The sequence below is a fragment of the Symsagittifera roscoffensis genome, chromosome 4 (assembly GCF_963678635.1).
Source record: "Symsagittifera roscoffensis chromosome 4, txSymRosc1.1, whole genome shotgun sequence".
Taxonomy (NCBI): Eukaryota; Metazoa; Xenacoelomorpha; order Acoela; family Convolutidae; genus Symsagittifera; species Symsagittifera roscoffensis.
The window spans coordinates 5,253,245-5,268,358 of NC_087065.1; the positions used below are offsets into that span (position 1 = coordinate 5,253,245).

At 35.8% G+C, this 15,114-nt stretch overlaps 1 protein-coding gene across 4 annotated transcripts in view; it reads right to left on the reverse strand.

Moving 5' to 3' along the window:
- The window catches only part of LOC134843780 (metabotropic glutamate receptor-like protein R), a 140,084-nt gene that overhangs the window by 106,159 nt on the left and 18,811 nt on the right, over positions 1–15,114 (reverse strand). The window contains exons 1-2 of one of the 4 annotated variants that reach the window (XM_063860056.1): positions 5,152–5,173; positions 3,062–3,920 (exon numbers count right to left, since the gene is read on the reverse strand). In XM_063860056.1, the coding sequence (XP_063716126.1) occupies positions 3,062–3,067 (6 nt within the window). In that variant the 5' untranslated portion in view covers positions 3,068–3,920; positions 5,152–5,173. Of the gene's footprint in view, positions 1–3,061; positions 4,222–5,151; positions 5,174–15,114 lie in introns of those variants that run through there. The other 3 variants (XM_063860055.1, XM_063860054.1, XM_063860053.1) reach the window with 3 other exon arrangements.

The window sequence follows — 15,114 nt, forward strand, 5'->3', positions numbered from 1 at the left end:
AAATGAAGTATATTATCAATTATCAGTGTATCCGTATAAAAATCTGGCTCGACATTTTGGAGAAATTATTGTTGTAATTTTGACTTGAAGCACTATGCGAACTGTTTTATTATTCCAATAAAACGAGACTAAGCTTTTTTTCAATTAATCGTTTTCACAAGAATCTTTAAAATTAAATATTTTCAAAAAAAACCCTAGGAACAAAATAATCGAACTAACAGTGAAATTTGAAAAAGCTCTAAGGACATCCTTTGTAATCTACTATATCAATTTTAAGAAACTTAACTGTTTTTGAAAATTGAACAGATAATGTTAGAAACAAGTCAGACGAAACTCTCGTCTGAAATTCTCTGAGGGAAAACAATAACTTAGTCCAATAAAAAGGGGGGGGGGGCTTTTTATTGGACTAAGTTATTGTTTTCCCTCAGAGAATTTCAGATGAGAGTTTAGTCTGACTTGTTTCTAACATTATGGAGAGCTTAGCATTTTGAATTTTACTTACTGTTTTTTAAGAGTGGCCCTTTACATTAAGTTTAAAAATCTAGAAATTCGTAGATAAAAATCTCAATTCTTAATCAATATAAAAATTAGTCAACAAGCAAGATGTAAAAACATTGACGATGAAGAATGAATTCATTTTGTTGCTTTTATTCTCAGCTCTCTTTGTAAATCAAATCAAGTCATTGTGCAGCTCAAGTTTAGGAAAAAATGGTAACAAAATAACAAGACAAAAAAATAACTGAGTAGACAATATGTTTGTACACCTGGAGATTTTAAAATTGATTATATTAATTATTAAAGCTGCTCATCAAGCCCTGCGTTTTTGGCGCTAGTTTGAACTTTCTTCATAAGAAAAGGAAACTGAATTCATTAGAAGCTAACGGACATTTTTTGTTTCTCCTGACAAAAGTTTCTCACAATATTTTTGTGAAAATTATCTCTGCAAGATATAGATGTGTTCAGTTCAAACCTAACACTCTATGTCGCGTGTAGTTTAGTTTCCTGAAAAAAAGAAGGTTTGAAAACAGACAATGATTTCGTAATAATCATTTTAAAATCGAATAACGTGAACTGAAAAGTCCAATTAGATAGAGACTGATTTAGGATTTACCCGGCGATTGATTTTCAAAAATTTTGGCGACAATTTTTTGATGACCAAACTGAGTTTTCCAAACTCTCACAAATCACCTTAAGACCCTCTTTTAAATTCCGCGCGGCAGGCAAAACTTTAAAAAAAGGATAAATTTGATCTTTTTGGGCATTTTTTGGAATGTTTTAACGAAAAAATTGTGTTTATTGGCGCGCGCTGAAAAATTAAGGCAACAATTCGTTTAAAAAGTTGACAAAAATAATCGTTACTTGCAATTTTGATCCCAGTAGAGTACTAAATGATGTCATTTTATGATTTTTTTGATTGCACATTTTAGGTATTTTGACAAATAATTTTTGTCGATTTAATTTTTTAGCTTCAACATTTTTGAAAAAATATTTTTAAAACTTACGTTAATTGTCCATCTCTCAAACTCTCGGAGCAAAGCCAAATAAAGTTTTTGCTTAAAACAACTTATAGCAAAGAATTATAACACTACTATATTTCCACTAAAATGTTGTGTTTCGTTTAATAGAAATAAATGAACAATTATTTTTATGCCAAGTAAACTCATTTTGTTGGGGTTTCTGTGAGATGATCGTTTTTTTGTTGATTTAAATTTTTGATAATAATTGTACAACTCAGCGCAAAAGTTGTCTAAAAATATCCTTGAAAACAGGCGTTTTAGGGAGAAAACGTCAATTTGTGCATAATTTTGTCTGGTTTTTTGTGAAATTTTCTGAACAATAGGATAGAAAATTTAGATCAATAAATGAATGAGCTATAGAGTTTTAGAAAAGTGCAGTTGTTGTATGAATGCTTAATATGTTATTGTTTTACTGCATCTTTCTGAGGATTTTCAGTTTTTGTTGTCGATGAAAGAAACGTTTATATCACCAGTTGTTCCTTAAACTATGAAAATAACAGTTAAGCAAAAGCAGCTTATAACTTTTTAAATGGTGAAACACCGTCAGATGAAAAATGAAGACGAACTTTATTCTCAATTTGAACACTGAAGGAACCAAAAGCACAGAATTTTACCCACGGAGGACTTTCGAAATGTGTTTGAACGGTTTCAAAAGTACCCATTGCCAATGTCAAATCTGAAGTGCTTATATTTGATTGAACTAATTTTCAAATTATTCAATTTGGAATGGTTTTGAGCGCGGGATAAGTCATTCAGAAAAGCATAATCAAATGGCGTATTGAATGCATTAAAAACGAACTGAGTAGTTTCAACCGCTTTTGCTCTTGACCAATTACACTGCTCGGCAATCTGAAGTGTTGCGGATCAATCTCCCAGCTGTACACATTTTTAATTTGGCTTGCATTTTAAAAACTAGCCCGAAGATTTATATTTCGCAATCTCTTTAAGAATTAGAATCATTCCACAAATTTTACCAATTCAATTTGCCATTTGCAAAAACCCGTTGTTTAGGAAAACTTTTTTAACATCATTTGAGTTTTAAAAATGGAGCATGGATTACTTATATAAAATAAACAAGTATAAAACCATCGGACCACATATACTCCCCTATTTACTACGGAAGGGGAACTAAAAAAAACTTTTTCAAAGTTTATTTTTTTTTACTGTAACAACTTGAAAATGGTTAAAACCTGCATTTCACGTTTACATAATTTTTCCAGTTTGAAGCTTAGAATAAAAGTACCAATTGTTTATAAACCGATAACAGTTACAATTGAAGCATTAACAAAAAATTCTTAAGAGGGAGTTCAACTCGTATTATTGCAATGATATCACCAAAAAACTGAAACCAAATAATAATTTTAAGGCAACCATTCATTAAAAAAATCAACAAAAATAAACGTTACCTGCAACTTTGACTCCAATAGAGTCCTAATTAATGCCATCACTTGGATTTTTTGAAAGCATATTTCAGATAATTTGACAAAAGATTCAATTTTTTAGCTCCAATTTTTTTAGAAAAATTATTTTGAAAATCTACTCACGTCCATTGTCGATCTCACAAGTTGTCGAGGCAAAAGTAACTAAACGATTCCGTTCAAAGAAAACGACAAAGAAGTAAACACTAATAGGCAGATATTTTCTCAAAAAATATTTTCTTTCGTATACTAGTAAAAACAATTATTTTTATGTCAAGTAAACTCAATTTTTTGGATTTTCTGTGAAATGATTTGACTTTTTTTGACTTTTTTGTTCGACAATAATGGTAAGTGAATGGAGCAAAGTTGATTGAGAGTAATCAAAATGGCTCAAAGAATCTAAACTTTTCCGGACTAGCGGTGGAGCAAAATTTCAGACTTTTTATTTTAAAATGAACCCAGTTTAAATATGCGGCTTAGCGGTTAACAATGGGTGTGGTTTTTAGCCAGACCATCATATATGTGTATAATGACAGTGGCGACGACTTGTGCTTCATAAAATACCAATTAGCGAGCAGGGAGTAAGTAATAAAAAGTGATATTGGTCTATTGGGAGAGAAATAAAGAAAGAATCAGGGGTCTGTTTTTGTGTGGTATAACGCTAAACTCTTTTCTCTGAAGAGGCAATCAGTCATCCATATTAATAGCGCAACTTGGCAATAACGAAGAAAGAGAGGAAACGATAGTAATCAATAAAGTAAAGTTAAATGGGAATTCAGTTTCCGTCGAATAAAACACACGCACGGCCGTAAATGCTGGCCTTACAGGTAAATATCCAGCCTCTCTCAATTTTGGTATAGGTTTTTTTTTGTTTTAAAATTTCATTCGAAACAATCTTCATCATCGAACCATAACTATTGCATTCACTTGACCGCTCATTCGCGTCCTTTTTCGAATTGAGAAGAAAACACTAGTACATGGGAACCTGAAATATCAAGAAAAGAAATGTTCCAGTTATTGAAATTGTTTGTTATTGTTTTTTTTGGAGAAGGCCGAATAATTGATTTGACATCCTGGGTGGCCAACCGAGCGGAAGAGTAGAAAAATGAGACTCTGTCAGAGGTAAATCTGAAGTAGAAGAATAGCCTCCCTCCTTGCATTAACAAGAAATCAAAACAGATTAGTAGTATGTAGTATATCCATGGAATTGTTGTTTAAACAAATTATGATTAAGCAAAGTAAATAACCACTTTCTCAAACACGGATCAGGTTTCGACCATGAAACCTCAAAGCTTGAAAAACAGAAAAACAGGAGGAAAAACGAGAACTCATACGGAAACTTTGAATCACGGAAGCTTAATTAAACTCAGTGGCGGGCGGATTGCGGGGTGGTGGGGGGTATAGGCTGCGGACGCTTACTCTTTCCGTCAGGGATTCGACCCCCTCGCCAACCAACGGGTCCCCTCTTTGGTATTATTTTATGAAATCCATTTTCGACCGACCAACCTATAATTTTTTTCTAAGGGCGCCTTTGGCGCCAATATCTACTAATTTTGAAGAGGAGCACGCGCCGAAAAAACGTTATTTTTTGGTCTAAACTTTCCAAAAATTGTCCAAAAACTGCATTTCGACTTGTTTTTTTTTTTTAAATTTGCCTATGGCGCAGAAAAATATGATAAAAATGGTGTTTTTTTAATGCACTGAGAGCGCTCGGAAAATCAGTTTTTCGAAAAAATTTGAAAATCCGTCCCCACCCTCGAGAAACTTATCCTTCTCTAAACTTTTCATCCTCTAAGCTTAAACTCTTCTAGCTTTTGGCATTCGAACTGAATAGGCCATGACAAAAATATTTAGTTCTGATACATGACATCGCTCCACAATAAGAATGATGCTCAGGTGATGAGGAAATGGGGGGGGGGGGTGTTTGGAGGGGGAGGGAGAATTTGGAAGAAACAGGGAAGCGGAGGGATGAAAGAGAGCAAAAACTTTCGAGTCTGAAAAACTGTTAAATTAATATAGGTCCGAAATATTCATTATTTTTTCTTCAAATGGGTGTTGCTTCGAGGAAGTTATAACAGGCGATGATTTGAGTCTGCAACCATATGCTCAAAATTACAGAATTGCTCAATCGAAGTTGAAATTGAAATATAGATTGAAAAATGATGCAATGATGGCAATTTGAAATGACTATTTTCTTTGGAAGTTCTGTCACTTACACTTTTAATTGACCTATTTTCATTCCTGGTGTGAAATGACCGTGTTAAGCACAGATGCCACGTGAAGTGATATGAAAACAGTTCAAGTGATGTGAAAAAAATTGAAGGAAAAATGTTATTTTTTATCACTAACATATGCGACAGATATTTCCTTGATCTTCAATTCGCAAAATTAAAATATCTGAAGCAGGAAAAAGTGCTTGAAAAGTTAAACTGCTTATAAAGTAAATTTTCAAAATCGGCTGTAATTTATCTTACCAGCTTTGTAACTTCCGAATATATTTTGAATGTCCGTTTTTACTTCTTAAAGACTGTCAAATAAATATCAATTTCAACTTCACCAAGTTAAAAGTGAAATGAAAGTTGGAAAATGAAAAACAAAGTACGGAAAAGTAAAGTCCAAAAACCGGACAACTAAACTCCCACCAGAGTAGTAGTAGTAGAAGTAGTGTTTTAAACGTAGAAAAATTTTTTTTTACTGCTTATTTATAACCTTCAATAAAATTTGACGCCGCTTAAAGTCTAAAAGCTAAAGTTTGTAACTAAAACGAAAAGTTGTTTTTTGAATTTTCATCTCTGAAAAAATTCATTGTGATATATCACTGCATTTCCTGCTAGATACTTGTGTTATCTGAATCTGCACCGAAAAACAACAAAGTAATCAAAGATTCATCTGGCTTTTTGTTCAGCACAGAATCTTCCATCTATATTTTATGAAAAAAAAACACTTTATAAGTTTTTTTTCAAAACTGTCGTTTTTGTGCGTGGTGGATCTGAGCAAAGGATGTGGGCAAAAACTTAAATTGTAAGCTTATTTGATAGAAGTAGTATAACAAGCAATTCAGAAGACAGTGTTTTTGCAAAAAAATACTTGAAAAACAAAAACAAAATAAAACTAAGGATAGCGGATAACAGGTTGCCGACCACATTCATACAAAAAAAAAACAGAAAAAGAAACGTTTTCACTTTATTTTTTTTCTTCAAATTAGCATAAAATTTGATACGTGGTATGATCCAAAAACTGTACAGAAACGTAGAAATTAGTGAAATAAGCAAAATTGCAAATTTTGTTTTTCAAAAAATGAATATCAAACAAAATGTAAACAAAGTTTTCTTTAAAGTAAAATCAAGTTTTGTGAGAGTAAAAGTCTAAAATTTTTTTAAAAACTTACCTATAACGAACGCTGCTTGATCGCGTTACCTCAAAATTAGACAGAACAAATTTAAACGCTTTTTTTCTACACTGGGAATTTTTTTTGATAAATTTTAAAATTCTTTCGAAACACGACTGAAAAAGCTTCGAAATAAAATATCACTCAGCCAAGTCGAGGTTTTGCGTGAATCACAAAAAGAAGTAAAACACACCCTAATACAAGTTTCAACCAATTTGGTCGAAACAAATGGTTGGAACGGAAATCAATGATCAAAATTTTCAATAATTTTTTTTAATAAAAAAAATTTTGTGAAATTTTTGTGAAATTTTGAAAATCAATGATCAAAATTTTCAACAATTTTTTTTTAAAAGAAAAAAATTTACTGAAATTTTGAGGACTTTTAGTTTTAAGATGCGGCTAAATAAAGAAAACGTTGAAACTAATTTCAATGGAATGAAATTAAAAATTGATGTCTTGAACTAAAATTTTCTTGGTTATCCTTCGATGAAAAACCTACTAGATATGTTCAATTGCTCGAAATTAGACTGACGTTCAAAAATTTAAATCGATTTTCATCAAAACTGAGAAAATTTTTGCAATCATTTTAAATCCTTGGAATGAAGGCTAAAAGGGCTTTAATATGATAAATGACTCGACTCATTCCGATAAGTATTTGCGTTACCTAATTTTGCGTGCAAAAGCTCAATTATATGTTTCTTCTCTTTTTCAATGGTCGCAATAACAAAACATCTTAGACCCAATTGCCCATAGACCCTCGCCAGTTAGAGCTACTTTCCGAAAAAGTATGGATCAACCTACTTTGCGTGGTAGAAAAAAAAATGTGTTTATTGGTTTTTTAAACTCGATTAAAAAATTTCTGTACAACCAATAGAAAATAGGCTCACAAAAAATCGTGTTTCAAGTTTTTTTTGAGGTAGTTTTAAAGGTTTCGAAACCAAACTATTTCTTTGAAAAACTGTCCGCAAACTTCCTTTCAACGTCCATAAAGTTTTCTTGGTTTTTCTCATGATAGGTCTCAAGTGAAAATAGATAGTTGTTCTCATTTCCCGATAAATTGTCCTGGAGTGAACAAAGCTTGCAGTTGCGCATTCCGGATAAATAGGTGTTTCGGGTTCCAAACACAAATGAACTGTAATTTTGTTTAATCTACTGAACTGAACCAGTCCTCGTGAACAATTAAGAACTTTCGCTAGACAGGTTTTTCCTTGACGTGGACTCTTATGGCTCGGGTTATTTTTTCCACTGGGTTTGACTGGTATGGGATAACTGTTTGACAAAATGATACTGCTTTTAGTTAGAATTGGCTAAGAAAAAGTTGAGGTTGCTGATCCTTTTTCTTGAAATTGGCTTGATTCTGCATCAGTGTACTTTTTTTAACAGTACTCGAACAAATCGTTCATGCTGAAAAGAAACTTGCTTTTGCACTACCAAAAACTATACTGAGTGATAACGGCACCAACTTTGTAGGGGCTGCGAAAAAATTGAAAGAAATAATGACAACTTGGAACCAACAAAAAATGAAAGAGAAACTTAAGCTCAGTATTATAGTTTGGAAATTCACCCCCCTGGAGCTCCTCATTTTGAAGGGATCTGGGAGCATTTAGTCAGAAGTTGCAAAAGAGCAATGATTGCAGTTCTTGGATCTTGATCTATAACATATGAAATTTTGAGCACAACGATGTGTCAGGTAGAGCAAACACTGATCGCAAGACCACTGACACCGGTGAGCTACGACCCTAGTGATCTTAATGCACTGACTCTTTATCATTTTCTCATTGATAGACCCTATATATCTGTTTGTTATATCCCTAACGCTGAAAATTATCCCGACTTAAGAAAAGCCTTTAGAACTTTGCAAGCCTATACACACATGATTTGTCAAGCGAGTATCTTCCTCAGTGGAATACGAAAACTAAATGGAATGTAGAGCAGCATAGAACGCTGAGCGTGGCTGAAATAGTATGACTGATTGACGAATCGGTCAAACGTTGCGATTACAAAATGGCACGAGTGGTGGAGACAAACCCAACAAAAGTCGGTGTTATTCGTTCAGCGACTGTCATGACATCAACTGGGATCTAAAAGAGGCCCCCGGTGAAACCGGCGCCACTATTCTACTACAAGTATTTTCCAGAGGAAAACACAGCCGACGATGTTCGCGCCAGCACACAAACTGACGCTGAAGAAAATAACTTTGTTAATTTCAATTAAATCATAGTCAAATTGATTTACCCATTTTCTAAATTTAGTTCGTCCTTGGGCACATTTGACTCATATTGCTATGCCAAAAAGCCGGATTTGTTTATTCGATTTTTATTTGACCAAGTTGCTAAGTTTTGGTTTATATCTCTAAAAGGAACACATTTCCGGTGCGAACAATTTTCGTGGCCCTAAGACATGGAGCTTTTAGCTCATCATACTGATCCTTAATCTATGCTTATTTCACCGACCCGTGCAATTACTTTTGATTATTTTTTGCTTGGTTTGAAATTTGTTCTTCAAATTTTCAAAAAACATCGGTTTGAACATCATCAAGAAATTCTTGAAAAAATCCAATGATGAACTTGTGTTGAATTTTCATTTGAAGAATATCCAACCACTCAAGAATGAAAGCAACTTTGTCTCATTTTGAATTGTTCAAAAGCCGAGACTGGCAGAATCAAAGCAAATTTAGCGAACTAGCGTCCTAATGCAAATCTCATGTCTTAAATCTCGAAAATTTGGAAAAAAAAATATACAAAAATCTTCTCAAAACGCAACATCAGGCTGTGTGGGATGAAGCTAGGAGGGAAACTCGAAGACAGCTCAACAGCAGTTTTGCGATATGGAAAAAATGGAATGGGGAGCGTGTCGAGTCAAAAACCAGCTCAGAAATCCTGTTCGTATTTTTTTCTCAAGTAGGCGGGGGACAAAGACTCGCATTAGAAGCAAAAAAAAGAAGAAACTATTAAAAGCTGGAATCGAAAGTAGAAAGCAACAAATGGCCGCTGAAAGGAAAAAACGCGATTTTAAGATTGAAGCTGAACAACTTAAGTTTAATGAAGAGTTAGAGCTGGAAGGAATGCGGCAAACGGCAGAACTCGAAATGAAGATGAAAAAATTGGACCTCGAAATGCATTAGATTTCCGACTAAAGAAGTCGGTCAAGCTTAAACTTAATTGCGTCGTTCTTATGGCAAGAGGAAGATAAACTCAGTCAAATGAGTTCCTGGGTTGAAAATGTTGAATCCCATCGCCTAATTGTAGAACCAGAGAAACTGCATCTTCCGCAGATCACTCAAGAGCTCAAATGTTCCCAGCGCGAGCGAGTGGAACAAAACAAAGCAGTCTTTCCAAAGCAAATTGATATTGAGCCTGAAATTTCTAGTGTGAAACCAGTTTTTGAGCCCTTAAAAATGGAACTAAGCAAGTTGAAGACACTTTCTTATAATCAAAAGCCCACTTTTCCGCCCAAGACAAGTGTTAACATGCTAGAAAAGGAATTGTACATCAAGCTAATTAAGCTGAAACTCCTGGAGTTTGACGGAGACCCTTTAAAATGGCCAGAATGGTCAAGTCTTTTCCTAACGGTAGACAGCGCACCTGTAGACAACACCTATAAGACGATTCACCTGAAAACGCAAGTTACAGGAAAAAAATAGGCGACAATCCAGGGATTAGCGTTTTCGAAAGAAGTGTATTCTATAGCCTGGCAGACATTTGTAAGAAACTTTGGAAGACCACACAAAATAGTTAATGCAAAGCTGAAAAAAATACACACCCAACAATACATCAAATTGCACGACTCGCCGGAATTATAAAATACGCACAAGTCTTATCGGCTTGAATCGACGTTCTTGCTCTGTTTCAATGTTTTGGAAATTTGGTCTCTGAGTCAGTCTTGAACAGTGCCGTCAGAAAGCTCCACCCAAAATCAAGAGTAAGTGGTTGTCCCATATCACCGATAGTGGACAGCATTGCGTCGGATTAAATTTTTTGGCGGTTGGCTAAGCAACGTAGCGATTGTACTTAATGAGTTTCAAAAATTTTGGTGGAAATGAAGACAAGCATAAAACAAAAAAAAAACTCTTCATTTATGGTGCACACCAAGTCATCTGAGAAGGAATCAACGAACGACGAAAGCCCTTTGAGCGATGGAGTTCATAAATTGTGGAATTGTCCCAAGTTCATGAGTATGACAATATCAGAAAGGAATGAGTCAATCAAGCTGCACAAATTAAGCTTCTCATACAGAAACGGAAAACATCTATAGTGTGGCAAGAAAATGTGGTGTCAATGGATGCTCAAAAAAGCATAACTGTCTTCTACACTCTAAAACTCTGAGGGGCCAAACAAATCAAAACAAAGACCAACCAAACTCAAGTTTTGAGGCTTCATCAGTTATGTCATCTTCCACGCGAAGTAGTGGCATGTTACAGCTGGTCAAAATTTTAGTTTCCAACTCGATAAACGATACTCAAAGGAAACTTTTACATTCTGCAACAATGGATGAACCATTTCTTCTATAGACGAGAAACTTTCAGAAAAACTCAAATTGCAGTCCCGAGGGCAAGTGAAAATGAGTGTTACTGGGATTCATGGAACAGAAAGCATGGATTCAAGTCAAGTGACAATTCGGATCAGCGCTATTGATAACAGACTAGTGGCCAAAAATTTCCAGGTTCATACCAATCTTGACATTGAAATCGGATACAAGAAAATCGATTAAAAAGAATCGAAGAAAAGCTATAAGCACATGTGGCCTCTTCCTAACCTTTTTTTTATCGATGAATTATGTGGGTATAACCCGTGGGCAAGACGTATTTTGTCTCATCAGACCACTGGAGTACAAGTCAGGTGGACCTCGTGACCCCTGGACAGTACGAATTCTGTTGAGTTGGACTACAAGTGGACCACTACCCAGAAAACTGATTTGTCAGGTTAAAGCATCTACGCAACTAGCTATCGCAGCTGACTCTTTTTAAGAGCAGTTGAAAAAATGCAGGTGAAGCATTGAATTACACGAGACTTGAAATTAGCCACAGTGGTACGTACCACATCATCCTATTGCAAATACAAAGAAGCAGGAAAATGTGAGACGAGTACGTAACGCAGCCGCTGAGTAAAATGGCATTTCATTGGATGATACGCTAATTCCTGGACCAGATTTACTACAAAGCCTTCCACGGATATTTTTTTGATTCCGCGAAAACAGATTGCAATATCGGCTGACACCGACGCCATTTTCCTAAAAGTTGTCCATACCAATGTCTGCGGATTTTGGTGAGAGATCAACCTACTGATAGAATTCGGACTTACGATTACAAGCGACATGTTTTCGGAGCGAAAATTTTGCTGACTTGTGTCAACTTTGCATTGCATAAGACCGGAGACGAGAAAATTAAACTATTTTCCCAGTCAAAAAAATGCATCAGAAGAAATTTTTTTATGGACGGTTTTGGTAAATCAGTAGGAACTACGATGCAAGATAAAACAATTTACAAGGAAATTGTCTGATGCGTCTCAAATAGAGTATTTGGCCTAAGTAAATGGGTGAGTAGCAGCCCAGTAATGAACAAAGAATTTTTGCCTGAAAATTGCTTGCTAGAAACGTACAAACGGTTAAAGATAGAACCAGTCAACTCATCAATTCTTTTTTGACTGAATTGGAACGTAGAAAATGACAGCATAGAAGTTTCTCGAGGACCTCAGAAAAAGTTTCCTTCTTCAATCAATAAAAGTGCAGTCTTATCGCTTGTTTCGTCTGTTTTCGACCCATTAAGTCTCTATGCTCCCTTCACTATGGGAATGTGAATGCTTTTAAAGTCAATCTGGCAGACGAGTGGTCAGTAGTGAGAAAAAGAACTTGACGGAAATGATTCCAAGCAAGTTTCCTACTTATATATAGTTATACAGGAGATCAAAAACTTCTCATTACCGAGACCCTATTTGCAAAGGAATTCCACCGCCTTGCGCAGCTATCAATCACAACTGTCGATGCCTTGCTTGATGATAGCATTCATCAGAGAAAAAACCGAGAAAGAAGCTGAAATCATTTTCGTACTAGGAAAATGTCGAATAGCACCAATGCAGCAATAGTCAATTCCACGTCTCGAATTACAAACTGCCTTGAACTCAAATCGATTATGAGCATAAATACTGAAAGAACATGACATAGTTTTTAATGAAATATACTTCTGGACCGATTCAGTCACAGTGTTACATTCGCTTCATTCAGCTCATAAAAGACAAACGGTATTTGTAGCAAACATAGTAGCCAATATCCTTGAAACTTCCACCATTGATGAGTGGAATCAATGCCTGGAGTAAACAATCCAGCTTATTTTGGAACTCGAGGAATGACTATTGCGGATCTAAATAGCAGTGAGTGGATAACATGGACGGCTTGGTTGACTCAGCCTGAATCCCCTTGGCCCTTCAACCGACGGGTCTAGTGGAAAAGGAACCCATAGAAGGGATTAAGCGCGCCACTCTCCACTACTGCTACAGTTTCCTGGGAATGCTTTAGTGTCTTCTCGAAGTTAGTAATTTCAGTGGCAATTTGTCTTCGATTTCGCAAAAGACAATTAGTTTGCTTCAAGTGGGGGAACGAATAAAGGCAACGCTGGCAGTATTCAAGTTGACACAGTTGGAGAGCTTTCCCGAAGAGTATAATTATTTGAAGGCAATCATACCAATTTCGCAAAAGTCGCGTTTAAAAAAATGATTCCGTTCTTAGACAAAATCGGGATTATGAGATTGAAAGGAAGATTCTGTCATGCTAACTGTTCAAACGACCAGAAACATCCAAATATTTTGGGTGCTGAGCACAAAGCGATACAATGACTACTCGAGCTTGATCACCGAGAAAATTGGCACGTGGGGACGGAATATGTTCAAAGTGAGGTGCAACAAAAAAGTTGGATTATTTATCTCAGAAACGCTTTGAAGACGATCAAGTATCACTGTGTTAGATGTCAGAAATGAGACATTATAGCATATCAACCAATAATGTCTGATCTGCTCCCAGAACGCATATCGCATATCAACCAATAGTGTCTGATCTGTCACATGGAATCTGTTCTTTTGAATGCCGCTGATTAGATTATTTTCTTCCAATCCAAACAAGTTTTTACAGAGAAGCTTGAAAAGATGGCGTTGCCTCTTCACTTGTCCTGCAACACGAGCAGTTCAAATTTCGATCGTTCTATCTCTAGATGCTGAATCTAGCAGCATTATCTGAGTTAATTGCTAGTCGAGGGCAGCCAAAAACTAAACTGAGTGATAACGGCACCAACTTTGTAGGGGCTGCGAAAGAAATGGAAGAAAAGGTGACAAGTTGGAATCAACAAGAAATGAAGGAGAAACTTACGCTCGGTAATTTAGTTTGGAAATTCGATCCCCCTAGAGCTCCTCTTTTTGATGGGATCTGGGAGCGTTTAGTCAGAAGGTGCAAAAGAGCAATGATTGCAGTTCTTGGATCCCGATCTATAAATTATGAGATTTTGAGCAAAACGATGTGTCAGGTGGAGCAAGCACTGAATGCAAGACCACTGACATCGGTGAGCTTCGACCCTAAAGATCTTGGTGCACTGACTCCTTATCATTTTCCCATTGATAGACCCAATATCTCTATTCGTTATATTCCTGAAGCCGAAAAATATCCCGACTTAAGAGAAGCCTTTAGAACTTCGCAAGCCTATACACACATGATTTGGCAAAACTGGTCAGGAGATTAACTTCCTCAGTAGAATACGAGAACTAAAGGGAATTTAGAGCAACATAGAACGCGGAGCGTGGGCGACTTTGTATGGCTGATTGACATCAACTGGCATCTAAAAGAGGCCTCTGGTCAAACCGGCGCCACTATCCTACTACAAGTGTTTTCCAGAAGAAAACAGGGCCGACGATGTTCGCGCCAGCACACAAACTGAAGCTGCAAAAAACTAAAAAATCCCTTTTTTAATTTCAAACAAATCATAGTCAAAATGATTTACCATTTCTTTCATTTAGTTCATCCTTGGCCAAATTTGACTCATATTGCTATGCCAAAAAGCCGGATTTAGTTTTTGATTTTTATGCGACCAAATTGCTAAGCTCTATTGAGATCTCTAAAAGAAACACATTTCCGGGGCAAACAATTTTCGTGGCCCTAAAACACGGAGCTTTTAGCTCATCATGTTGATCCTTACTCGATGCTTATTTCGCCGACCCGTACAATTACTTTTGATTATCTTTTGCTGGATTTGAAATTTGTTCTTTAAATTGTCAAAAAACATCGGTTTGAACATTATCAAAAATTTCTTGAAGAAATCCAATGATGAACTTGTGTTGAATTTTTATTTGAAGAATGTCCAAACACTCAAGAGTGAAAGCAAAAAAACTTTGTCTCATTTTGAATCGTTCAAAAGCCGAGACTGGCAGAATCAAGGCAAATTAGCGAACTGTAAAGTGAACAATTGTCAAGCGAGTATCTTCTTGAGTGGAATGCGAAAACTAAATGGAATGTAGAGCAACATAGAACGCTGAGCGTGGGCGAATTAGTATGACTGATTGACGAATCGGTCAAAAGTTGCGATTACAAAAAGGCACGAGTGGTGGAGACAAACCCAACAAAAGTCGGTGTTATTCGTTCAGCGACGGTCATGGCATCAACTGATATCTAAAATACGCCCCCGGTGAAACCAGTGCCACTATTCTACTACAAGTGTTTTCCAGAGGAAAACAGGGCCGACGATGTTCGCGCCAGCACACATACTGAAGCTGAAGAAAATCCCTTTGTTAATTTCAAACAAATCATAGTCAAAATG